The 27,606-nt window shown below is 51.2% G+C and overlaps 1 protein-coding gene across 1 annotated transcript in view; it reads right to left on the bottom strand.

Moving 5' to 3' along the window:
- The window catches only part of LOC142592592 (chorion peroxidase-like), a 154,084-nt gene that overhangs the window by 44,014 nt on the left and 82,464 nt on the right, over window positions 1-27,606 (bottom strand). The window contains exons 3-7 of the mRNA XM_075704126.1: window positions 26,874-27,035; window positions 25,152-25,402; window positions 24,046-24,137; window positions 21,414-21,678; window positions 13,665-13,942 (exon numbers count right to left, since the gene is read on the bottom strand). Of these exons, the coding sequence (XP_075560241.1) occupies window positions 13,665-13,942; window positions 21,414-21,678; window positions 24,046-24,137; window positions 25,152-25,402; window positions 26,874-27,035 (1,048 nt within the window). The remainder of the gene's footprint in view (window positions 1-13,664; window positions 13,943-21,413; window positions 21,679-24,045; window positions 24,138-25,151; window positions 25,403-26,873; window positions 27,036-27,606) is intronic.

The raw sequence follows: 27,606 nt of genomic DNA, 5'->3' as shown, positions 1-27,606 counted from the left end.
GCTATAAGTGTAGCCTGTTTTGTGGGCGCAGGTTCGCCCAATAAAAGTTAGTTTTGTCGTTCACAGTATTACTACTGTGTTATTCAACGTCACCACCACGTGACATCTGGTGGAGGTGCTTTACGTTCATATACCGGACACCCCCGACAAGCCGTAATCCAAGTCCGGACCGCAAAGACAACACCAGCGCCGTCCCGGAACATCAAGCAAGCCGCCGGCTACAGCAGCTGCCCCAGAAACACGGAATTCTACCAGAGACGACCAAGGCGATCGTCAGAGAAGTTCGTCCTGAGACGACCAAGAAGACAGCCCCGATGGCAGCCGGAGCAGCCCCAATAGTTCTGCAGCAGCCCAGAGAGCCACCGACGTTCCGCGGTTCCACATTTGGGGACCCGGAAAGCTGGCTGGAGACGTATGAGAGGGTCGCTACGTTTAACAGTTGGGACAGTGACGACAAGCTGCGGCATGTCTATTTCACATTAGAAGACGCCGCCAGGACCTGGTTCGAGAATCGAGAAGCCACCTTAACGACGTGGGACTTGTTCCGAAGCGGCTTCTTGCAAACGTTTACAAGCGTCGTGCGAAAAGAGCGACCCCAAGCACTACTAGAAACCACAGTGCAGCTGCCAAACGAGACGATCGCGATCTTCACGGAGGATATGGCCCGTCTTTTCCGGCACGCCGATCCGGAAATGTAGGAGGAGAAAAAAGTCCGTTTCTTGATACGGGGCGTGAAGCAAGAACTTTTCGCCGGACTTATTCGTAACCCGCCGAAGACCGTAGCTGAGTTTTCTGCAGAGGCATCGACGATCGAGATAACTCTGGAGATGCGCACCCGGCAATATAACCGCGAGGGGCTCACGCCGCAGTACGCCATCCAAGGACTGGGTTCCGACGACCTGCAAGAGACCATCAGGGCCATTGTGCGCGAAGAACTGCGCAAGGTCCTGCCTTCGTCGCAGCCTCAAGTGGCCTCGATCGCCGACATCGTGAAAGCTCCTGAGGTGCAACCTCAGCTACCGCAGCCCCAGCCAGGAGCGATGACCTACGCCGCCGTCACACGCCCTCAAGGCCCGCCTCCGCGACCGCGCCAGGGCCCTGTAACGCCGCTATTCCGTCGTCCGCCACCGCCGCCGCCAGCACGCCCACCCGTCGCCCAGCGCACCTACGCGAGGAAGACGGACATTTGGCGAGCCCCCGACCACCGCCCGCTCTGCTATCACTGCGGAGAAGCCGGCCATGTGTATCGCCGATGCCATTACCTCGACTTGGGAGTGAGAGGGTTCGCCGTCAACGCGCCGTGTCCGCAGCTTGGAGAGCGCCCACGTGACATCGCCGACTACCTCGCCGCTACTCAATGGAGCCCTCGACGACCGTCCCGTTCGCCGTCACCAGGCCGCTACTTGTCGCCGCAGCGCCGACCATACACCGGCTCAGCGCGGGGCCGCTCTGCGAGCCCATATCCGGAAAACTAAAAGCAGCAACCGGTGGAGGTGCGGTTGCTGTTCGTCGAACTGACGAAGATCCTCCGCCGCCGACGAAGACGACGAAGAAACCATCTCGACGACCTAATGACGACACGCCGCCGTCCCGACGAATTCAGCAAGCCAAGACTACACCGACGAAAGACGACTTGACGACGCGACGTTTCAGCTTCAGTTCAACACGACGCAGCCGTGATGCGACGCCAAGACCCAACTACAACGCCAGACAAAGAACCACCGACCTCGACGTGCTTCTCGACGGCCACGCAGTCACTGCCTTAGTCTACGCAGGGGCCGATTACTCCGTAATGAGTGGACACATCGCCGCCCAGTTGAAGAAGGTTAAGACTGCATGGGAGGGCCCCCAAATTCGGAGCGCTGGAGGACACCTCATTACGCCGACTGGAATCCGCATGGCAACAATTACCATTCATGACCGGACTTACCCTGCCACCTTCGTTATCCTCCAACAGTGTTCACGAGACGTCATTCTTGGCATGGACTTCCTGAACCAACACGGCGCAATCATGGACCTGAAGTCGAAATCGATAACGCTTTCGCAAGAACAAGCGATACCATCGGAGAGCTTTCGTGGTCACCACACCTTGAGTGTGCTCGAAGATCAAGTGAGCATCCCGCCGCGCTCCAGCATTGTTATTTCCGTCAGCACCGAAACACCCGCTGACGTAGAGGGCGTCATCAAGGGCGACCAGCATCTACTACTCGACCGTGAAATTTGCGTCGCAAGAGGGATCGCTCGGCTCCACGGAGGGAAAGCGGAAGTGATGCTAACCAACTTTAGCCAAGAGTGCAAGCACATCAGCAAGGGCACGACAATCGCGTTCATCGAGGAAATTATGGAAACGAGCAATGTCTTTGTCTTCTCAGATTCTGCCGCATCTACCCCGCCGACCACAGTCACCGAACCAGACTTCGACGTAAATCCAAGTCTCACCATGAGCAAGCATCAACAGCTCAGAAGTCTTCTCCCTCGATACAAAGACTGCTTGTCGACGTCATCGAGGATTCCACAAACACCAGTTGCAAAGCATCGCATCATAACCGGAGTGCGCTCGACCACTCCAACAGAGCCCTTACCGAGTTTCGACACGAGAACGTGAAGCTATTAGACAACAAGTCGATGAAATGCTGCGCGACGACAACATCCAGCCGTCGAAAAGCCCGTGGGCATCTCCTGTTGTCCTGGTGAAGAAAAAGGACGGAACCCTACGTTTCTGCGTCGATTATCGTCGACTTAACAAGATCACGAAGAAGGACGTATACACCCTTCCGCGGATAGACGACGCATTGGATCGGCTCTGCAACGCTAAATACTTCTCGTCGATGGACCTCAAGTCTGGCTACTGGCAAATAGAAGTCGACGAGAGAGATCGCAAAAAGACCGCCTTCATCACGCCAGACGGCCTCTGCGAGTTCAAGGTCATTCCATTCGGACTGTGCTCGGCGCCTGCAATGTTTCAGCGCGTCATGGATACGGTTTTAGCAGGATTGAAGTGGCAGACATCTCTTGTTTACTTGGATGACGTCGTTGTCTTCGCCGAAAATTTTGAAGACCACCTTAGACGGCTTGCGACAGTATTAGAGGTCATCAAATCATCAGGGCTCACTCTGAAGCCGGAAAAGTGCCGCTTCGCTTATGATGAGCTTCTGTTCCTAGGCCACGTCGTCAGCAAATCCGGAGTACGCCCCGACCAGCAGAAAACAGCTGCCATCGCAAAGTTTCCGCTCCCACCGACAAGAAGGCAGTGCGTAGTTCCTTGGCATGTGTGCCTAGTACAGGCGCTTTGTCAAGGACGCTTCACGCATCGCTGAGCCGCTAACGCATCTAACCAAATCTGATGTCGAGTTCAAGTGGCAAACGCCGCAGGCCGACGCATTTCAAGAACTAAAACAACGCATGCAGTCGCCGCCGCTACTTGCACATTTCGACGAAGACGCCGATACCGATATCTACACTGACGCCAGTAGCCTAGGTCTCGGTGCCGTCCTAGTCCAGAAGAAAGACAGCCATGAACGGGTCATATCTTATGCTAGCCGGTTGCTGTCAAAGGCGGAAGGCAATTTTTCTACGACTGAAAAGGAATGCCTCGCCATCATTTGGGCAACAGCAAAATTCCGTCCTTACATATATGGCAGGCCACTCAAAGTCGTCAGCGACCATCACGCGTTGTGTTGGCTATCTAACTTAAAGGACCCTTGAGGACGGCTGGCGCGGTGGAGCCTCAGACAACAAGAATACGACGTCACTGTAACCTACAAGTCCGGACGAAAACACTCAGATGCCGATTGCCAATCACGCGCCCCCATTGACCCGCCGCCGCAAGATGACGAGGTTGACGACGCCTTTCTTGGAATAATAAGCGCGGAAGACTTCGCTTAACAGAAACGAGCAGACCCGGAGCTAAAAGCCCTCGTGGAGTATTCGGGAGGGCACACCGACGTTGTCCCTAGGACATTTAGGCGCGGATTATCTTCGTTCACGCTTCCAAACAACCTACCCGTGAAGAAGAACTTCTCACCAGTCCGCGCCAACTACCTTCTTGTTGTTCCGTCGTCGTTGCGTCCAGAAGTACTGCACGCCCTACATGACGATCCGACCGCTGGGCACCTTGGTTTCTCCCGGACGCTATCGAGGATACAAGAAAGGTATTACTGCCCGCACCTAACCGCCGATGTCGCCCGTTACGTCAAGACATGCCGCGACTGTCAGCGACGCAAGACAGCACCGACAAGGCCAGCGGGATTACTACAGCAGATCAAGCCTCCTTACCAACCTTTTCAGCAGATCGGGATGGACTTGTTGGGACCGTTTCCGACATCAGCTTCCGGAAATAAGTGCATCGTCGTGGCGATGGACTATCTCACCCGCTTCGCTGAAACTAAAGCTCTACCGAAAGGCAGCGCAGCCGAAGTGACGAAATTTTTCGTCGAGAACATCCTGCTGCGACATGGCGCCCCAGAAGTCCTCATCACCGACAGAGGAACGGCTTTTACAGCAGAGCTCACCCAAGTCATTCTGCAATACAGCCAGACAAGTCACAGGAGGACAACTGCCTACCATCCGCAGACGAATGCTCTCACGGAGCGCCTCAACAAGGCCCTCGCCGACATGCTAGCAATGTACGTCGACGTGGAGCGCAAGACGTGGGACGCGGCCCTGTCGTAGGTAACCTTCGCTTACAACACGGCGGTGCAAGAAACAACACAGATCACGCCGTTTAAGCTGGTTTACGGCAGGAACCCGACGACTACGCTCGACGCCATGCTGCCGCACGTCACTGACGAAGAGAATGTTGACGTCGCTAGCTATCTCCAGCGCGCCGAAGAAGCCCGACAGCTCGCCCGCCTACGGATCGAGAACCAGCAGCATACCGACAGCCGACACTACAACCTCCGACGACGCTTCGTCGAGTACCAGCCCGGTGACCGTGTTCGGGTTTGGACACCGATACGCAGACGAGGACTCAGTGAGAAACTACTTCGACGCTATTTCGGACCCTACAAGGTCATCCGACGTATTGGTGCACTGGACTATGAGGTCGTGCCAGACAGCATTTCGCATTCACAGCGGCGGCGCGCACGATCTGAAGTGGTCCACGTGGTGCGCCTTAAACCCTTTTACGGACGCTAACGAACTTCCTTAATTTGTTGTTTTCTTTGCTACGAGTGCTTTACTTCATTACTTTCGTTTGTTTGCAGCATCGGGTGGATGCTTTTTAAGAGGGGGGTATTGACACGTGTACTTATCTTTATCGGGCTACCACGTTTCGCCGCCTAACAAATGTTGTCGCATGGCGCGGGACGCGCCTGCTTGTATTCGAAGTTTCTGGAAAGTTATCGATGCTTCTATCCGCTGTCTGTTGTCGCCGAACCATGTGTTATCTAATTTCATCGCCTGACGCGAATGGTGTAGAACTTTGTGGAAGGCACGCGGGTCCCAACGATTAGTCTGGAACATTCGATGACTGCTGTATAAAAGCCGACGCGCTTGACCCGCTGATCAGATTTTCGACGATCGCCGACCGTGTTCGCCGCTATCGTTGAGCTATAAGTGTAGCCTGTTTTGTGGGCACAGGTTCGCCCAATAAAAGTTAGTTTTGTCGTTCACAGTATTACTACTGTGTTTTTCGACGTCACCACCACGTGACAATACGATCTCTTCAATGCTATCCACAGCGTGTTTACAGGAGCTATTCAGAGAACAGGATTGGGAAGAATTGGGGATAAGAGTGAATGGAGAATACCTTAGTAACTTGTGATTCACTGATGATGTTGCCTTGCTTAGTAACTCAGGGGACCAATTGCAATGCATGCTGACTGACCTGGAGAGGCAAAGCAGAAGCGTGGATCTCAAAATTCATCTGCAGAAAAGTAATGTAATGTTAAGTCTCAGAAGAGAACAGCAGTTTATGATAGGTAGCGAGGCACTGAAAGTGGTAAGGAAATACATCTAATTTGGGCAGGTAGTGACCGCGGATCCGGCTCATGAGACTGAAATAATCAGATGAATAAGAATTGGCTGGAGTGCGTTTGGCAGGCATTCTCAGATAATGAACAGCAGGTTGCCATTATCCCTCAGAAAAAAAGTGTATAACAGATGTGTCTTACCAGTGCTCACCTACGGGGCAGAAACCTGGATGCTTACGAGAAGGGCTCTACTTAAATTGAGGACGACGCAACGAGCGATGGAAAGAAGAATGATGGGTGTAACGTTAAGGGATAAGAGCAGATTGGGTGAGGGAAGAAAGGCGAGTTATTGGCATTTTAGTTGAAATCAAGAAAAATAAATGGTGGGGGGGGCATGGGCAGGCCATGTAATGAAGAGGGAAGATAACCGATGGTCATTAAGGGTTACGGACTGGATTCCAAGGGAAGGGAAGCGTATCAGGGGGCGGCAGAATGTTAGGTGGGCGGATAAGATTAAGAAGTTTGCAGGGACAGCATGGCCACAATTAGCACATGACCAGGGTAGTTGGAAAACTAAGGGGGATGCCTTTGCCCTGCAGTGGGCGTAGGCAGGCTGATGATGACGATTTATCTGACGCCAGTTGGTATTGCGTGTTTAAAACAGGCGCTTTTTTTTTAATGCGAGACATTTTCTTTTACCTAGTCGGGAGCCTAGGTCAAACGCGAAGCCGCCCAAGGTCACTCAGCTTGTCGCCGATACGCGCACCTCCCATGCGTCCGCTAGCTGGCCGCTATTGGCTGGGTCACTGCTTGCTCCACGGCGCATACGCGCGCTCTTCGAGGCATCCGCTTGCACACCGCTACTAGCGTGCCGCCTCGTTTCCTTGATACCCTCGCCGGCAGGGTGTGCGCGCCACAAATAGGAACATGGGGCGCTATAACGTAAAACTACGCCAAACTTTTCTATTCCAATGCTGGAATCAGCCCTCCGCGATTGGTCAAAAACTTTTTTGGACCACCCTCCTTTCGCCTGTCTGTCACGCGACGTCATGAAAACCGCGATAGCTCCCCATCTAATATAACGTGTACACACGGATTATACATGATTTGACCGAAGAAAAGTAAAATAGTTATTTCTGATTCGTCGCCTCTTCGGCATTAGCTTTCGGCGATTGGTGAAAAGTTTTCGCACTGCACCCACTTCATTTGCCTCTCACGCGACGTCACAAAACCGCAAAAACTCACCGCGTCAAAGTGACGTGTATGCGATAAAGATGCATTAATATTCCGAACAAAAGTGAGTTTTCTTCTGAATAGCCACAGGCTGCCCCGTTCCGAAAGGAATAAAAGATGGCTGCCGCCGATCGCTCAGTGACTGGCCACTCGCACCTGTCGGAGAGCTTTATTTGCGTGTAATAAAGTTTTTTGCGTGGCCATGTAATGGTTTCGAGCACTTTCGGCACGTTTACGACCTTGTTCCGCCAACTCTTCCGTGCTGAGGATCCGTTTTAGCGTTATTCTTAAGCTTCCGTTGCATGCCGCCGCGATTGTCGACGAGCCACCGCAAGCTAAGTAAGGGAAAACAGACCAATCGCAGACGCCGGTACCACCCTCTTCGTCCGGTTATCGATTTTCAGGGCAGTGGCTCGGCCCTATCGAATCCCTCTCCACTTGAGCGTGCTCCTCGCCTCTTGTGAGCCAATTAGATAAGACAAGCCGCTCAGTGTAGGCAATGCTATTGGTTTTTCAAGCAAACAAAAGTGGCCTCGTATGAACGAGGAGAGCGTTTGATTGGTCTGTTCAGACAACCCTGCGGGTGACCGCCCGATGCTTGCGTCGGCGGTTGCGCAAATTTGACGTCAGGAGATTGGAATAAATACATGATGGAATAGTTGTACGTTATAGGGCCCATGGCTTAGTTGCGTCAGCTGTGCTAAGTTGCGCGTAGGCCTCTACTTGAACACACAACAACGGAGCCCTCGAAAGTACCAAGCAGAAGAGGAGCGGAAGGGTACTAAGGGTCTGCACACACTGCACAGATGCGAGATGCGTACCGAAGCGATGAGACAGCGGGCGAAGAGATGGGCCGACGAGATGTGCGCGGCCGTAGAACAGCGGCACGCAAAGCGAACGGCCGCTCCACACGACCGATCCCCACGAGGGACCACCAGGCCGATCCGAACGACGGACCAAGCCCGGGGCCGCTCGGCCACGTGATGCGACGTCACGGCCCGCCGCGGTCCGGTCCGGCGCAGAGCATATCCACACGGCGGACCGCCATAGCAGACAGCACAGCAGATCAACCAGCTACACTCTCGGCCAGAGTGTTATCATTGTTATCATTCCGGCTCGAGTCCCACAAAGCCTGGAACTTCTCAACGAGGTATGCAAAATGAAAAAAAACCTTCTCATCACTCCAAGAGGACGCGGTGTTTAAAAAATATAGCTGCTGCACGTACGTGTAGGCGGAACGGCGGACATGAAACAACTGGCTTGACTAGCTTTTGCTGAGCCGAAAACTAGATTGGATGTGGCTGAAGACAATCTGTTGCCGGACAACATTCGTTGGCTACGCCAAAATCGCTGCGGTTTGCATGCAGTCTGCCGGCAAAACGGAAGTGGGAAAAGCCTCGGCGATTTGTTGGACCGCGAGGGCCGCAGTCTTGGGCGGGCCAATGGCGGTACGCACGAAATGGTGACGTCCTATCACGTGATGCGCGGACCGCGGTCCAAAAGAGCAATTTGGTCCGTCGTGTGGATCGGCCTTAAAGAGGCCGCCGAGACAAAGCGGCGCCTATTGGAGGAGCGTCACTTGCGGGACGCATACGCGTAGTTTCGAAAGCACTTTGTCCAAGGCGAATTTGCTGCGGCGTCTAGCATCTGTGACCACTTCTGGTTCCAGTCGCACGTCGTCTGGGTGTCGCGGCCCGCGCATGTGGCGGTCGTCAAGCGATCGAGCGTTTCCCTGGCTTTGCGCCACGTGCACGGAAGGAATGCCTCGCATTGACTTAGACAATCATCAAGGATCGTTTCTGCAGTAATGCCGTAATTTTTCTTCTTACAGATTTCTCTTTGTGTCACCAGCTTCAGGTTGAAACAGGGCAAATTTCGAGGGTGATTCTGACTCAAAGATAATATTTTGTCTTGAAACAGCTACCTCTTACTTTCATTTAGCCCAGCATTTCCATTAGCCGAGCAAAGTCATTTTAAGCGGTGAGCGGACTCCGGCTAGCTCGACATTTTTTCCGAGGTGAAGGGTATGTGCACTGCATTTTTGTGGACAGAGCCTGTCTGTATTTCTTAGGTTGTCACTCACTATAGTCCTGCGCTGCAGCCAGTGGTCGAGTAAGCTGGGCAACTAGGAAAGAACACAACATCAGCGCGTGCCGGCCGGCGCTTGGAAGCCCTATGGCGGCGACAAACCAGGTGAATGACGCGAGCCAGTAAGAGGGAGGCACAGCGTGGAAGACCAATGCGATACTCTGAAACTTACTTTTCTACTGACCCTACGCGCGCCCTCTCTTGGCTTGGCTACAGCCTTGACTGGGCCACAGACTTTGCAATCGCCCAACCTAAGGGAGCAGCCGTATCACCATCAAGATTAGTACCTCACATCCGGCATACCTGGCCATGGCACCGGCTACACGCGCGATAGTCGGCGGTCTGTACTTCCGAACATGCAGCCTAAACAATATAATAAGGAACGTGTCCGGGTATTTATGCGGTTGTGCTAGCGCAACTGTTTTACCAGAAATTTGCTATAGTGCTTTTTTCACATGTCTCTTTTCGATTGCGGTTACATCTGCAGAACACCGTCACGAGTCAGAAGCAGACAGAGTGAGAGATATAAAACCAAAGACAGGGAGGTTACCAGAGGATATCTCCGGGTGGCGACCCTGTACCGGGGAAAGGGAAAATGGGTACGGCAGAAGGAAATAGGAGAGAAAAGAAAGAAATAGGCATGAAACAAGAATCAAAGACAGCGGGGCATTTCATTGGGCATGTAAACGCACGAGATGGGTCGTCATCAATTAACGTTTTTATGAAGAAGGAAATGACTAGGAGAACGGCAACGGGAAAAAAAAAGAAGAAAATGAATCCTAAATGAAAGCTATGGATTGCACAATGAAATAGGGAAATGAAATTGATAGTAGCGATGTTTAGATGTTAAAATACAGTAGCTTGGCTTGGAGATTAAACGCACGTAAAAAAAAACCGAGAAATTCTCATGCTGTGAGATGTTTGGAACACGTAAACGCCTGTCAGTCAGAGTAATAGAAGATGAGGCAAAGAAGAAAAGGCGCCATTTCTTAGATGCAGTAATGAAAGTTGCAGTTTTTTTTTTTTTGGTGGGTTTCGTTTTACAATGGTGCGTGGAGTAGTCGAGTATCTCTGAGACATGTCTTTGTCCTGCCGGGGGCTCTGATGACGACGATGCACAAGTATTTGCTGTTTCTTGCTGCCGACATTTTTTATTTTCACACTCGCGCGAGTGAGTGAAAAACTTTATCAGCTCTAGATTCGCTGGTCTTCTGCGGTCTTCAGATGGAATCGTCCATCTTCTAGCACAACGGTCGGTTGCCCTTAGTCCAGGGCTCCGCTGGATGCTGCTGCCAGTTGCGCTCGCCGAATCAGACCTTCTTGGTCGACCTGGCGATCACTGGAGAGCACTCCCTCCCATTGCTCCGCACTCGGGTTTGGTATAACGGGTACCACGTCTATCTTCTGGCATGCCCACGTTATGTGATACAGCGTGGGTGTTTCGTGGCACCAGGGGCATTTGTCATTGTATTGTGTGGGATAAATTTTGCTGAGTACGTTTAGGTTCGGGTACGAGCCCGTTTGTAGCTGCCTCCACGCGACAGAGTCCTCTCTGCTAAGGGAGTTGTGAGGTGGTGGATACCGCTTTCTGCAGCCCTTGTAGTAATTTAGTATCGCCGAATAGTCTTGGGGTACAGGTTCGGTCTCCTCGAGGTCGCCTATGTTGGATGCTCGGTAATAAGTGTACCCTCGAGCTATCCTGTCCGCCTCTTGGTTCCCTGCCACTCCCGTGTGTCCCGGCGTCCATACTATCGTATGCCTAATTGGTTCTTCTTTTGTTTGTCGTTCTGTTATGGGGTCTCCGGAGCGGAGTATGCGGAGCGCTCCGTGCCCTATTCTGCCGCGTAGGTAGTTGCGGCACGCTGTTTGCGAGTCTGTAAGGATTGTTAGAGACCGTTTAGACCGATATCCCTCCGCTGCCGCTAGAGCGACGGCCGCTTCTTCAGCCTCGACTATCGTACAGCCTTGTAGTGATGCGCTGGTGATCTCGCGTAGGGTCGAATCAATCACCGTTGCTACCGCGTTGCTGTTGCTCTGCCCCGCTGCTCTGGCGTACGTGGCTGCGTCCACGTATACTGTCGTTTCTTGGGGTGCTAGTGTCTTTTGTAGGTATTCAGCCCTCGCTTCTCTGCGTGCTTTGTGTAGGTTGGGATCCATGTTCCGGGGTATGGGTGCTACTTTTAGTGTGTTGCGATACTCGTCCGGAATTGTTTCGGTCCTCTGTATCTCTTGAAGTTGATCGGCGCAGCCTAGTTTCTTCAGGAGCTCCCTGCCAGATTGGGTCTGCTGTAGTCTGCGTTGTTGGGAGACTAGTTGCGCCTCTTTCAATTCGTCGAAGGTGTTGTGTAGTCCTAAGGCTAGGAGCTTTTCGGTTGAGGTGTTGTGGGGAAGGTGGAGTGCGGTTTTGTAGGCTTTGCGTAGAATCGCGTCCGCCTGTTGTACCTCACTCTTGATGGGATTGTAGTATGGAAGGGTGTATGCCACTCGGCTGACGACCAAGCTTTTGACCAGCTTGAGTGTGTCCTCCTCTCGCATACCGTGGCGTCTGTGTGAGATGCGCGTGATCATGCGGGCCACTTGTAGGGTGGATGCCTTGAGTAGGGCGAGGGTGTGGGTGCAGCGTTGGTTTGACTGTATCCACATCCCCAGGATTCTGATGAGCGTCTTTTCCGGTATCGGCTTCCCCTCGAGGTAGACGTTGAGCTTTAACTCGTCGCTGGTGGGGACTGTGCGGTTTTGCTTTCCTCTCCAAACTCTCAGCAGCTCGGACTTCTCAGTGGAGCAGGCTAGCCCTCTTGCTCTGACGTAGTCCTCTACGCAGGTGGCTGCCTCTTGTAACTCCTCTTCTTTCTGTCGGAGCGAGCCTGTGTTAACCCAGATGGTGATGTCGTCGGCATACATGGCATGGTGTATGCCGTCGATTACATTTAACTGTTTTGCCAAGCCAATCATTGCTATGTTGAAAAGCGTGGGGGAGATGACCGACCCTTGAGGCGTCCCTTTGTTTGGAGTAAGGAACTTCTCTGATCGGAGCCCTCCGAGGCCAATCGTTGCCGTTCTGTTTGAAAGGAAGGCTTTGACGTAACCGTAGACTCTCCTCCCGCAGTTCAGGTCGTTCATGCCCGTGAGGATAGCTTCGTGGCTTACATTGTCAAAAGCCCCCTTGATATCCAATGCCATTATTATATTCTCCCCGCTCCTGGGGACGTTCCCGAGTACTTCTTCTTTGATTTGAAGCAGTACGTCTTGGGTCGATAATTTTGCTCTGAATCCAAACATGCTGTTTGGATTCGCGCGAAATATTTTTTCTTTGTTACATCTTAACTTGGTTTCAAAAATATCAGCGCGCTACATCTCCCCACGTCTATCGATATATTAACAAACAAAACCTGGCACCGGCATCATATGCACAGCTGCAACAGTCATTCAGCGCTAACGTTAATAAAGAAAATGCTTATAAGCAACTTCCCGTAATACACTTCTCGCAGCCGCGACGTGATTGCTCCGGCTGCAGGCTTATATAGATCAAGTCGTTCGGCAATCACAGCGGTGATAGCTTTTATTGAACACCGAAAATTCAGAATCACCATATAAGTTATCAGCCAATCATGTTACGTACGTACGTACGTACGTATGTACGTATGTATGTATGTACGTATGTATGTACGTATGTATGTACGTATGTATTTACGTATGTATGTATGTATGTACGTACGTACGTATGTATGTACGTACGTACGTATGTATGTACGTATGTACGTATGTATGTATGTATGTATGTATGTATGTATGTATGTATGTATGTATGTATGTATGTATGTATGTATGTATGTATGTATGTATGTATGTATGTATGTATGTATGTATGTATGTATGTACACAGCATGCCGGCTATCATGCATCGCGTTTTTAAAAAAGGCGGGTCATTCTATACGCTAAGATAATCAAGTGCATATTGTTCACAATCGAGTAGAGTAGTCGCAAGTAATTTTGTTGTTGATGTCATCCAATTTACTAATTTGTTGCAATCAGCTAATTATTTACTTACCGCCCTGAACGACGTGCTGTCAATAAAGAATCTGCAGAAAATAAAGGAACTGAGAACTACCATGTTTTCAGCCAGGTAGTTTATGGCCAATAATATTGTTCGGCTGACGCGCGCGCCAGATAAATCGATAGCTCTGCCGCTAAATGCTGTGCTACCACCGTCAGTTGGTATATATACATGACCAGGGTAGTTGGAGAAATGCGGAAGAGGCCATTACCCTGCAGTGGGCATAGCCAGGCTGATGATGATGATGATGATGTATAGCCAATTATAAGGTGCCATCAAACAATGACGCCGAGGAAAGCACGGAGGAAATTATCCGAGATAGCTCGCGCCGGACGGGAGTCGTTTGCATCGCCTGCAGGAGGTCGCGGTATACTGACTCGTAGAGCTCCGCGAGAAGCTGTGCTCGGCGAGGTTCCATGAAGGCGTACAGGTCCCCGAAGTCGTGCACCCGTCGTCCCAGGCAGCGGCGCAGCCAGAAGGCGTATCCGGGTATCGCGTGGTCTCGTCCGCGCTGCACGTTGAGCGAGGCCAGGTCCAGGCCCGCCCGGCTGCTCGCGTTCCGGTACAGGTGCTCGCGCACGGCGTCCGACAGCGCCGGACCGGGCACGCGCGCACGCTGGAGGACCAGGCCGCGGATGAGCCGGTCCACCGTACCCTGCGATAGACAGACAGAGGGAGAGGCTCTCGAGCGAAAAACTCGAGCATGGGGGCACAGCTGCAGCTGCCACGTCCACGTGAATGATAACGATCATTGTAATCCGATGTGAAAACGATGCACAGAAACGGAAAATAAACGAAGGAGCCGGCTCACAACTGCTCCCGAAGAGGGCACTACGTTTCGCTGCTCTTCAGGAAAGGCGGAATAGAAAAAGAAATTAAAGAGAGGAAGAAGGGAAGTAAAGAGGAAAGAAAAATGCCAGGATGACAGTTCACAAAAAACTGAAGTGCCACAGTGAAAAATAATTGAGTGTGACGGTTGGAACAGAGAGAGAGAAAGAAAAAGAAAAGCCCGCATGTCGCACTAACTACAAACGGTGATACATCAAATGACACACAGCTAGGGGAATCAAAAACGCACCAGGAAAACACACGCAGACACACAAGTTATAGGGTTTTACGTGCCAAAACCACTATCTCATTATGAGGCACGCCGTAGTGGAGGACTCTGGAAATTTTGATGACCTCTGTTTCATTAACGTGAACCTAAATCTAAGCACACGGGTGTTTCCGCACTTCCCCTCCATAGAAATGCGGCCGCCGTGGCCGGGATCCGATCCCACGACCTCGTGCTCAGCAGCCCAACACCATAGCCACTGAGCGCGCGCGCACGCACGCACAGTTTGCAAAATTAGCCTCTTATAGGTAAGATACCAAATCCGTTTGTGGCAACGAACGAATGAACCAACGAACGAACGAAATAACAAACAAATTAATAATTTGACGAAAACTTTATTAATTGTAGAGGTATCCAGGCGCTCACTGCGAAAAATAGCACGACCAAAAAGATGAGACGGACACAGTGCTGGCTGTTGTTAGGGTTGGCGTCTGGCACCACGTGCACAAAGGAATTTTCTCTCACGCGACCTTGTGCGTCGAACGAACAAGGGCGCGTGAGAGAAATGGCATCTCCTGCGATGGTTGGCGTCCCGCACCACGTGCAGAAATAACTTTCTCTCACCCGACCTTCTTCCGCCAGGCCTCGTCGAAATGAAGCGTCACTTCCTAATTCGCCATGACCCTTTAGAGTGTCTGGTGGTCTGGCGAAAGCCCCGCAGTGTACAGTCCTCTTTTGTGTGTGTGTGTACGTGCGAGTTTAGAGAGACCCTTTCCTCGAACAAACTACAGAACTTCCACGAACCCGCAGCGCGCAGAAGAGGCGGACAGGCGTCTACAATTCCAGGAGGCGGGACGGCCTCCTCCTTGCAGCAGACTCGGTATGAGCAGAGCACGAGGGACCCTCTTTCTGTGCCGGTCACGTGACGTCGACGGAAGCAAGTTCCCGCCCACGATTGTAGAGAGCCTACTTAAGGGGCTCCGAAATGTACTTTTAAACACTTCATGCTCTTCTCATTTTCTTTCATCTACCTTTGAATAAACCGTGCAAGTTTCGCACTAGAAATCGTCTCGCCCTTGCTTGGTCTCCATGGTCTACCGGATGCCTGCAGCCCGACGACAACGCCACGCTACCCAATAAGTAACGTCGGTCGAGCTTCGATAGGCAGGTGCCGCTACTACTCGGCAGCAGTACGATACGCTACCCTGGAGTACGCAACACTGTGTAATGTGTTAAGATTTTGCAGTGCTTTCTAGGCACGGCCACGAGAAGCTGGACACGCTGATTTCAATTGAAAGAGCTTAAAGAGAGAGAGAGAGAGAGAGAGAAGGAAGGAAGGAAAAGGCGGAAAGGTTAACCAGACTGAGTCCAGTTTGCTACCCTGCACGTGGGGAGGGGGAGTGAAAGAAAGAGTCAGATCGAGAGAGAGAGAGCACAAAGAGGGTGCTGAGCATTCCTATGCACGCCAGCACCGAGGGACTCATGCATCTAGGGGTTCTGCCCTAGGAAGCTAGGAATCTGCCCAGGTAGCTTGGATGTTGTCTAAGCCGGGCGGAAGGAAGATTTTGGCCGTGTTCGGCCTCCACGCCACGCTCGTTGAGGAACGGAGACATCAGCTCCCCGATGCCCAAAGGGCCAGCATTCAGGCCTCTCCTTTTCCTCGCAACGTTCATCCACAGCACAACGTTGGCAGGCGCAGGGCCAGGGCCATCGCGCTCCTCAGACACGTTAGGGACGAACCTCGCTCGGCTTGCTTCGTAGATGCCGCCCAGTATGACCGCTCGGTCAAGTTCGCTGCCGTTTTCATCGATTACAAAGGTTCGATCCTCGATTCCGTATCTTTAAAGAATTCTACTCCGTCGAGGGCCGAGCAGGTGGCCATAGATCCAGCCCTCCTGGGCTATAGTAGATCGCAAATCTACACAGACCCTAGATCGGCGGTTAGGGCCTTTGCTTCTGGCTCCTTTTCCGTCGAAGCCTCTAACATTGTCGACAATAAGACTGCCTCCCCGCACACTTGGTTTACTTCACTCTCGGGTGCTGTTGCGACGCTGTTTCTCGAACTTCGACCGGCGTTACTACTGGGTAGCGCGGCGTTGTCGGCGGGCTGCAAGTGTCTGGTAGACCATGGCGATCAGGCAGGGACGAGGTGATTTCTAGTGCGAAACTTGCACTGTTTAGGATATAGATATAGGATATAGAAGAAGAATATGAATTGAAAAAGTACATTGCGGGGCCCCTTAAATAGGCCCACTAAAATCGTAGGCGGGATCTTGCTCACGTCAACGTCCCGTGACATGCACTGAGTCCCCGTCGTTGCTTTGCGGCTGCTGCTTTTCTCCTGGGCGATGTTGCACGTGCTTGCCTCCTCTGGCGGCAACCCGCGGAGTCCGGTCGGGGATTGGCGGCTGATCCTTTCTCCAGAGTCGGACAGTTCGCGGAAAGTTATCCCCTTGGTCGCACAGCTTGCGGGAAGGGTCCTCCCCTAGAGTCGCACACACACAAAGAGGCCTGTCATCACTGCGGGGCGCCTGCCAGAACGGCAACCACTCGAGACAACCATAGCAAATTAGGAATCCATCCTCCATTTCGATTAGGCATGGTCTTCGAGCATCCTTCTTGCCCGGGGTGTTACACGCCAATCGTAACAGTGCGCGCTCTAACCCTCTGCGCCGGGGAGGACGCGGGTCTGCAGGATGGGTACGCGGAATTCAGACATCTTATTCACCTTTAACGAAGTTACCAAGCACAGTAAAATGGGCAGGCGGGCTTTTCCGCCCCCGCACGGTAAACTCTCCTGCAGGCAATCACACTCAGAATGTTGGAGACAAGGTCATATCCCAGTTTAGCTTTCCTCAGCATTATTGCTCCGGACGCCTTCGAGTCTACCTACCCGGACTGCGGGTCGGTTAGTAGCTTAGATCACATGCTCTGGCGGCGTCCTCGTTACGGGGACTCAATAATGTCATCGAGGAGAAGTACAGCTCTGCCATTAATAGTTCGGAGCTTTTCCCGCAACTCCGCCCTGTCCAGAGAGCCCACGATGCGGCGGTGAGACTAGGCCTCCCCTTCCCCACATGGAAGTGGCCCGCGGTGCTGCTCTAGGGGCGGCGCTTCTCAGGACCTCAATAAAGTTTTTTTGTCCGTGCGTCCATCTGTCTGTCTGTGCACAAAGACGACGTGGCACGGGGGATTAAGCAAGCGTTCTCTTTTCTTTTACAAAAGGTCGATTCACATTTAATACAGGTGTTGTGCTGTACGGTTGTGAAATGGGCTATCTGGATGCGCATCCTTGGTTGTAGATCTGATTTTAATAAATTTATTCATTTGACAGTAAGGGCATGGCCTGACTGTCCCAACGTGGAAGCGGCCCGCAGTGCGCTGAGTCGCGTACCTGAGGACCTTCATTAAAGTTTTACATCCATCCATCTATGTGACAGTCAGCGCTCTTCCTGTTGTTGCGTTATTGATTCTGCAACTTGCCTCAACAATGCAATACCAAATCACCCAGCAAACCATCCCTTTAGTGTAAGAAGGCGCCGCCATGATAGGGAGTCCTCACTACAGGGCTACCTAGCCTAGCGGCACCTTTTAGCAGTTTTCTGGACGTAGCCCACAAGCTGGCGTCGAGTTCTCTGAGACATGGCGAGAGAATAAGCCAGTCCGGTGCACGGGTGAACTGAAGGCCTGAAGGAAAGAGGCGCGGCATAACCGTGATGTGTGGTGCTGGTCAGGGCAGGCTTCGCATTAGGGACATCATAGCGAGGCCTTGATTATCTTTGAATGTGGTATTGTGCGGAGGGCCTTTCAAACGTGAGGTGTTATTCCTAATATTAATGCGATTAGCGTTTTTAGGGTACTTCACGCACTTTTAGGAATGCTTCCATGTTTATTTCTTACCATTCTGACACGAAACTGAGTCCCTAAGTAGTCAATCGTCTGAGGGGTAGGGCATGGGACTGCTGTACGGAGAAGAATGTGTTCGAAATAAAGTGTTGGGCCATCTTAGGTTCCTGAGTAAGTGACACTGGGCATGTGGCGTAATTTATGGAACCTGTTGCACGTCAACTTCAGTCACTGGGTACGTGCTATTGGGTATTGCCACATCGTTTAAGATCCTTTAAAATTTATCCAATGCTGAGCGTCATCGAACCCGTGTCATATATACCAAGACAATCTTGTTAAATGTACATTCATACACGCGGCAAGCGCGTACTTCGCAGCGGCGCCGCTAGATGGAGCAGCATGTCACGAATGATGCGCGAGAGAGCAGCCCGGCTGTATAGAGCCTTACACAAGACGCGTTTCGGCGTTGTCAATACTGTGTGCGGCTACATTTCTTCGATATCGCATTAACGCCAACACCCACCGTGCCGTGGAATTCTGCCGGAATTTTCATTGGCCTCAGGTCTCATCATTATCTTGCTGTCGCTGTAACAACTGTGCCTGCGCATAACAGTTTTCGATCCAGATACCCATGCAGTAGCTCCATATATTTTAGTAACCGCTGAGTTAAATCTAATCCGAGTGAAATCTGAGTTATATCTAAGCTGAGTTAACTTAAGAAGAGTGGTTAGTTGAGTTAAAATGATGAATAATACCTCACGAATACCGAAAACAACAGTTTTGCCAGGACTAGTTCTTGTGACTTCATGACATTTGCACAGCGCCCATTCGGGACTAGTTAAAAGCGCATCGAAAGGCATAGGTCACATTGCATCGTAGAGGTAGCAAAACTGAATCTTATGATTTTCTAAAACAGCTCCTTAAGAAAAAAAACGGTTCAAAGATACCAAGAGATACTTCGAAGAGTAGAAAAATGGGCAAGTTAAGGTTGGCGCAATGCTAGGGACAACAAAGAAGAAAGCGAGGCGACAAAATGCCATTGATATATATATATATATATATATATATATATATATATATATATATATATATATATATATATATATATATATATATATATGCGCGCTGGGCGCCTCCCGTGTTTTCCGATCAATTAATCAGCAGCAAAAAGCGGCAAGACACGCAAAAGACAAGAACAATATCGTCCTTCATTGAAATATATACATTGAACTTCGGCGCCGCATATGATGTCGCACCGCTGTCTTTAGCTTCGTCCCTTGCGCTGCCCCCCCCCCCCCCCAACAATGAAAGATGCTTTGAAATTCCTGACGTCATACCCACGTTCCGACGCTGCAGTTAAGACACGGATAAAAAAAAAAAGAGACAGCGAGTTTTATTTTAGGGGACGCAAGAACTAGGGGCGACGGTACTGCGCATGCGCAGACCGCTACGTCTACTTGCGTCCTTGGGTTGTTTGGCTGGCCGAAAACATCGCTGCCCCTAAGTGGTCACGTTATCTACGTGACTCTCGCGGTGTCGGAGTAGCTAGCGGGTAGATAATCTAATAAATATTTCAGCAAGTGTCGACAGACGTCGTTTTTATACATATTAGAGAGGTTTAGCGTGTCCGGTATTCGGATAAACGCAGTTGGGGCGTTGGGGCGGAGCCATAAACGGGAGCACCCTGGCATCCACTTGGCGGCGCAAAGCTCAAACGGACAAAAGCAGTTAATATTGCTGTAAACAAGGCTATTCCATTTCACTGCTGGTGTAAATTTTCGGCACTGGCGTAATTGTGTTGTTGCCAAAAATTTATACCCGTAGCAAAGTAAAATACACTTGGTTACTGCAATATTAGCTCTTTTTGTATATTTGAGCTTTGCGCCACCAGGTAGCTGCACCATGCAGACCGCTCCCGTTCATGGCTCCACCCCAACGTCCCAGCCTGCGTTTGCCCGACTACCGGACACTCTAAACCTTTCGATTAACTGCTTTTAATAAGAATAGTTTTATGTGCTTTACTTCATATGCTTGATTTAATGTTTTAAAAAATCATAACGCAGCAAAGATCCAACGTTGATGGCGCTGCGAGCGCATGCGACCTCATTGCGGCTTGCGTTTGGGGCCGCTAACCCATAACGTCTTTCTGCTTGCGTACGCAAACGCAAACGCACCAAGCGCAAGGGGCCCCAACGCCTTGCGTCCCCTAAACAAAAACTCTCTATTGCCCCTCATTGTCTTCACTTATGGTTTACGTAGTTCGGTCAAGTTACTGCAAACGCAGCCTCGAGAAAACGCTTTGCCCGACTGAATAGGGTGAGTGTGACACGAATGAATTGCTTGCGGAGCTCGTCTCGATCAAGCTTAAATAGAAGCTGAGCTAGACGACGGCGGCGGCAGCATGAGCCAGACGGCAAGACGACAACGGAACGGCGAAGGCGCGACGACGATGGCACGACAACGGCTGCGCAGCTGCGCTTCTTTGTTTTTCTCCGCTCGTTTAACACCGCGAAGGCCAGATACTCCTCCGGCCATTCGCTTTAAGATCATGCAAATTGTACATTCAGCGGGAGTCGTTTTAAGCGAAGATATGTAACGGCGCATCTAGATAACAGACGCGCAACGGACATCGGAGACGACCTCACTGCCACCCGAAATTCGGTAGAGCGAGAGCGCGCGTCTTTGCATCGGCGGAGAAAGCCCAGTCGCTCTACTAGAGACCACGAAAACTGGCGAAAGCGGTGAAGAAAGATATTTGGTTTAAAAGGCAAATAAACGTAAACGTAGAAATGGCGTAAATAAGGGACGGCGGAAAACAAATAAAGAAAAGCGTCTTGTACTGTTGGTTTTTTCTGTTTCTTCTTTCTCGGTGCACTGCAAAAATACTTCTCAGGAAGAATGTCATCCAAGTAGCGCCGTTTTTACACCTTGAATAAAAAAAAAAATCAAGGATGTGGAGATCACGCATTGCTACACACTGCAGGCGTACGTACCCTGTTCGGGGAAGCATCGGATGCGTATTCAAGCACTTCATCAGATTACGTTTTGCACGATGTCTAGCAGACTAATTTTTGAATGATAAATATCCGCATTGAGCGTCGCGTAAGGCGTGCGTACTTTGCCCACGGGGAAAAAAGATAAATGCCGCCCTCGCGATGACTCGAAGACAAACGAGGCGTTTCCCCTGACAATGGGCGCTTTGCGTAAATCACTCGCGCGGGCGCACCCTCTCGTGCAGATCGTCCACCAGAAAGTAGTGGTCGGCCAGCGAGTAGAGGGTGCCCCTGAAGTGCTCGTCCACCAGGGAGAAGTGGTCGGCCATGCCGTGCCCGAAGCGGAACGCGGCTGTCGCGAACTCCACCAGCACCGACGGGTCACGCCGGGCGTCGTAGCGGCTGCGCAGTCCCGGGATGGGCGGGAAGCTTCGGCCCAGCAGCAAGGGCAGGTACTCGGTGTAGATGATGTGCTGGTGCTGAGCCACCAAGACGCGCCTGCGCAGGAGACCGCAAAGAACGTGCTACAGGGAACCGGAGGAGCAGGGTTGCCAAATCTGGAGTGGACCAAGTCGGGATGGGGAGGAGGGCAGTGGGGGTAGGGGGAGGGGGCGATCTGGTTGCTATCCAGCTTGTCAGGGCCTGGGGCCACCAGCCTGTACTTGCAATGAAGTTACACAAATATTTTTAGTCCTGCCGTGTCGCAATTCACAACAATCAAGGTAGAGTATTTGGCTCGCTAACAAAGCTGCCAATACTCATACAGGTATAGCGTGAGCAGTTAGGCCCCGCAACACAATTAGAAGTATGAGAAAGAGCGAAAACCACCTTTATATTTACGACAATGTAACAGAACCCAAAACAGATTAAGCAACTGAGCTATCGGGCATAGTTAAAAAGATATTATTTATTGATTTCTATTCGGTAGAAAAAAGTTGCAGTTTCGCCCGACAGGCGAAGCGTCGATTGCGATAGCGAATTTAGTGTACAGCTAGCTATACGAAGTAAGGACAATAGTATTATAGGCCGTATGTACTTATAAACATAGGCATACTAACTAAATTAACGAGCATAGTGTCACAGGCGCACAAGCAAACATGAACACATTTCGCTCAATGTCCGCGAAAACTCGCTGTCAAAACGCTGGGACTGCGGAAGCGCGCCAACAGGAGCAAGTGAATTCACCGTTATGCTGCCTCTTGCATACCCCCCCCCCCCCCCCCGCCCAACACGATCTAAGCCTCGAAAACGCAGCGCACGACGGACTCTGCCCCGGTGCAGATGGCTCGCAAGATACAGTGGCCTGGGCGGGCGCACGAGGCCGCGCGGGTCGCCCGGAGTCGAAGGCGCGCCGCCTCACTATACCCTCCCCCCGGAGCTTCGCGCGCGACGGAAGACGGCGCGCTTCCTCCCCGCCTTCCTCCGTTGCGCACCCGAGATTGAACCGCGATCGCCGGCTCGCCCTCGCACGCTTTCATTTGCACATATAACATTACGGCGCGCAGCGACGATTTTGACGCCCTCAGACTTTATACGGAACCTCATGGTGACGGAGACGGCAGAAATGCGCCTGGAGTGTCCATAAAAAAGCTTAAGTCGGGACATTTGGTCGTCCCAACCGGGTCAATTAATACCGGTACTTTGGGCATTTACTTGAGAGTCGGGACTGTCCTGCTAAATCCAGCACGGTTGGTTACCCTAGACAGGATGACGAAGTGCTAAAAGGAGGGATTGATGCGTAGCTCGAAAGAGGCAAAACAACGAAGTGCCTTTACTCCATGCGCTTGCCGAGCACTCGCTTTCGCGAGTGCTCGGCAAGCGCATGGAGTAACTCACGAAACTAGAAACTCGCGAAAGCGAGTTTCTAGAATAGTGGTAACAGCTGTAATTATCCGTGACCCCCTCAAGAGCACTGCAGAAACTGCAGCGCTTCCCTTTCTACTAACGTGCGAGTCCAGAGGGGACGTAGATAGAACTGTAGAAAGGAGGGAGGAGAGGTGGGAGGTCGGGGGGGGGAGGGGGGAGTGACGTGACACGGCAAGGAAACCCCTCTACTACACGAGAGCCGTTGCAGGGAAACTGGATAAGCTTAAGTTCAGGGTACGGTACCGTACGTTCCTGCTATTTCTGAAGAAAAAAAAAACACCATGCAAATATGCCATGCAGAAGCAGGGCGTGCAGAAGCAGAGCCGCAATTAATTAAAGCGCACCATAGTGTCCAGGCGACACTACGGAAGCGGTCGACCGTCAAATCAACACGCTAGCCGCGGTAGCTTTGCGGCTATGGCATTGCTAGAGGCCGTGGATTTGATCCCAATCGTGGCAGCCGCATTTCGACGGGGCCGAATTAAAAAAACGCACGTGCACTTAGATTTTGGGACACGTTAAAGAACACCACGGTTGTCAAAATTAATCCAGAGTCCGCCATTACGACGTGCCTCATATTCCGATTGTGGTTTTGGCACGTACAGCCCCATAATTCAATTAAAGTTTATTGTTGATGCCACGATACGATGTACCATGTGAGGCAAGAATATGCTCAACTCTCTCAGAGGTTATCAAGTATGGCGCACAACACCGCCTCAAGAAAGACCTCTCCCAGTGTGTTCTGTGAACAACGCAGACAAACAGCAGTGGTGGACGCAAGGTAACGTTTAACATCAACTAACCACTCTCGTGTTAGACTAACGGTTGAAGAAATTAAGCTTTCGCTGTCAAAATCACCGCTAGTTATCGCCAATCAAAACAACCAGCACAGAAAGCTTCTCTTACATCAATTCCCACAGTGCGTGGGATCTGCATAATTTATTTTCTCAATGTGCCATAGCGCACAGTAATGATAAAGCCTTCGCGCAGAGTGCCTACCTGGCCTCCTGGTACACAGTCTCGGCATCCCAGCCGGCGTTCAGCTTCTTCAGTTGCCGGGCGATGCGGTTGTGTTGGCGAGCATACGCTATCTGCAGCAATTCATCGGACAGGGCACGAACGCGCTGTTAAGAAATTTGGCACAAGTGCATAGGGTTTTTGGCAACTCAGTTTTCATTTTCCAGTGAAAGCTGTCCAGGTTTCATTCCAGGCCATTTCGCACAACTGCGCGAAAGGTACAGCATGCGCAGTGTTTGCAAGGTCACTATAAGTGGGAGAGAAATGAAGAAGGAACGGGAGGAAAGTTAACCAAGGACGTGCTCGGTTGGCTACCCTACAGATGGAGTGGGAGAAAGGAGTGAGGATGAGTAGAAGAGAATCTTAAAGGACATAGGGGTTAAAGCGGTATATGATTTGGCGAAATTATGCATACACCATTCTGAAAGTCATTTATATTACATGCATAGATCTTAACAGTCGCCAGAGAGGGTTATAAATGCGGCTTAAGAAGTGTCGGAAAGGCTCTGTGCATTGCGCAAATGATAGCTGTAAGAAATGCGATAGCACCTTTCGCACGAAATTGTGCACGGATGCTTTTCCCGTTTTAATCATAGAAAGGCGCCAGTGTGGCTTTCGAGATTGGTGAGCGAGCACGTGATCTCGGAGGCCTAGGCACGACCCGGAAGCCTCACCACCAATGAGAAAACAAACATCGTCGCCATTTCCGTGCCGGCTGCACGCATACCTCTTGTAGAGCTTTTGGACTGATTTGTTTGCTTATATACGCTCAGGAAGACATACGTACAATGTTTGGCACACTGAACTGTGCCGCAAACTTAAAGCAAAGCACATTTTTTTTTGCGCTTTTGACACCTTGGAGGGAGCTTCTCCAGCTGTGTATAGTTCAGAAAACCAATTACCAGGTAATTATTTTCAATACAAATCATTTGAGTCAATTATCATTTTATTATTATTTAAGCAATGCACTCTCCACGAAGGGTAAAAGCTAATGTGCGCAACTTGTTCCTAATTTTCCTCGATTTGGAACGGCGTCTCCCGTTTGTACGGGCTCAAAGAACGGCGGTGCCGGCTCGCGCGTCGCCTACCTGGAGCACGGCGATGGCCGGCTGCTGGTTGACCCGGCCGTCGCCGGCTCGGAAGCAGAAGCGCGCCGTCGCGGGGTCGCTGCACCCGTCGCGGTCGGGCCTCAGGCTGCGGGGCAGGAGGCGCCCTTCGGAGAGCAGCATCAGCTCCCTGCCCTCGGGGTCCCTGAGCGTGTCGTGCTCCAACTGGCTCGTGCCGTACACGTGCGACGCGTCCAGGTAGGCGCTCTGCTGGTTCACGAAGCGGCGCTCGTCTGCGGTACGGACGGCAACATGCGCGGTGTTCGCGGTATTTCTCGGAAAGAACAACAGCGTGGCCCGGTGGTCCGCCCTCGGCGCTCTTACCAGGCACTCGGCCGTGGCCACGGGAAGCCGTGCGAGTGCAAGCTCAGATGCGTTAGTGTCCCGGTAATGCGCGTTACAATGCATGCCTATAGCTGCATGTGTTGTCCCAACATGCACGGGTTACGTTTCCCGCCCAACATCTAGAGGCCTGCAAATGTTTGACCAGAAGGCAGGAGCGTTGACCGCGTTAAGGCCCGTATAGATAAAACAAGTTGCTATATTTAAATGCATCAGACCGCATGGCATGACAGCGCCTTATAACGGCGAGAAGCGACAAGATAGGCAGATAGGCGACAGTAAGCGCACGAATGCAGGTCGTGTGTACGCCTGAAGCGAACAGCGCAACGATGCCATTCGAACTGGAAATTACTTTTCGCGCTCGCGTTTGTACTATCTCGCCGACCTCACCTCTCCTCGCCGTTGTAAGGCACTAACGTGCCGTGCGGTCAGGGTTTGCGCGTTCTGTTTAAAAATTTGCGAGGGTTTACGTGTCCAGAAATCTGGAACCAGCCTTTTCTGCGACTGTTAACGCTGCCGCCGTCCTCATGAAAAAAAAAAAAAACGAACAAGAACAACGACAATTACACGTGAATTCTGCGGAACTGTATGCTGCACAAACGGGCATCTTTCTTTTGCGCTACACGACGTCGAGTGAACCGCGATTACAATTCCGACGTGACGTAGTAAAGAGCGGTGCGGGCGAATGTCAGAAAAATAAGGGGACAATATGCCACACCACTTGAGTCACGCGTATCTTGTTTTCGGCCAGTTCGAGCTGGTGCCGAGTTTTTGTTCTTGTTTTAATTAAACGTGTGCGTAGGAGAGGTCGGCGCCATAGGTGACACCTGCTTTTCCTTGACGCTTGGGTAATCTGTACATAATGAAGATTGACCGACTAAAACAGACACGCATGGACACAATAAAAAAATGTAAATAAATGTTGAAACCTGTTACTGCACAGTTCATTTAATGTTCCAAGAATAAAATCATAGCGCAATCGCTTGCAGTTCGTTTATAGTTCAAGTAAGCACTGTCGCAAGTTGCAATAACATCAGGAACATTCAGTATAAACCGCGCAGAACCATTACACTGCATGCAGCACAGGGACATTCTCGCATTACATAATTCGTACAGCACATCTATACACCACTCTAGTGATACGCTGCAATTCTCGATGCATCCGGAAATCATTGTAAGGCGGTGAATGCGAGCTTTTGCGATTTAGACCGTTGTATACGGCCCAAATATATATTTCACTTCTCTAGCGAGAGCAGCCTTTAGTGCAGAAGGCGCACTCTGTCGCCTAATTTTAACCCTCACACCGCTCTAACGCCTCGCGCTTTAACGTTAACGTGAGAGTGGATAGCGCAAGCAACGCACGCATGACTCCGCCGCAGTCGCTGCACCCCGAGGAGCGGACGAAGTTCATGCAGGACACGGACAGCGGTCCGTAGAAGGGGTCGTCGCCGGCCACGTTCACCGGGAAGCAGGACGGTGATCTCTCGCCCCCGTCGCCACAGCATTGCAGCAGGGACCCGTTCACTGCAGGGCGACAGATGGAGAGGGAGTAAGCGAGTAGTTCTTTTCTGGCCGGAAGAACTGAAACATGTGCAGATCATCATCATCGTCACCACCACCACCACCACCACCACCATCATCATCATCATCATCATCATCATCATCATCATCATCATCAACCAATTTTTATGTCCGCTGCAGAACGAAGGGCTCTCTCAGTGATCTCCAATTGCCCTTGCCTTTTGCTAGCCGATTCCAAGTGACGCCTGCAAATTTTCTAATTTCGTCTCGCCGCTTAATTATCTGTCTTCCCTTCGCACCCATTCTGTAAGTACAATGGACCCCCAATTATCTGTCCTACGAATAATACGTTCTGTCCAGCTCCATTTGTTTCTCTTAATGCCGACCAGAATATCGGCGACTCCCGTTTCTTCTCTCGTCAACACCGCCGTCGTCCTGTCTCTTAAAGCAACGCCTAACGTTTTTCGTTCCATCGCTCGTTGCGCGGCCTTTAACTTATTCTCGACGTTCCTGGTTAACATCCAAGTTTCTACCCCATATGTTAGCACCAATAGAATGCAATGATTGTGCACTT

The sequence above is a fragment of the Dermacentor variabilis genome, chromosome 9 (assembly GCF_050947875.1).
Source record: "Dermacentor variabilis isolate Ectoservices chromosome 9, ASM5094787v1, whole genome shotgun sequence".
In the NCBI taxonomy this organism is placed as follows: Eukaryota; Metazoa; Arthropoda; class Arachnida; order Ixodida; family Ixodidae; genus Dermacentor; species Dermacentor variabilis.
This window is presented reverse-complemented; position numbering and strand designations above follow the sequence as displayed.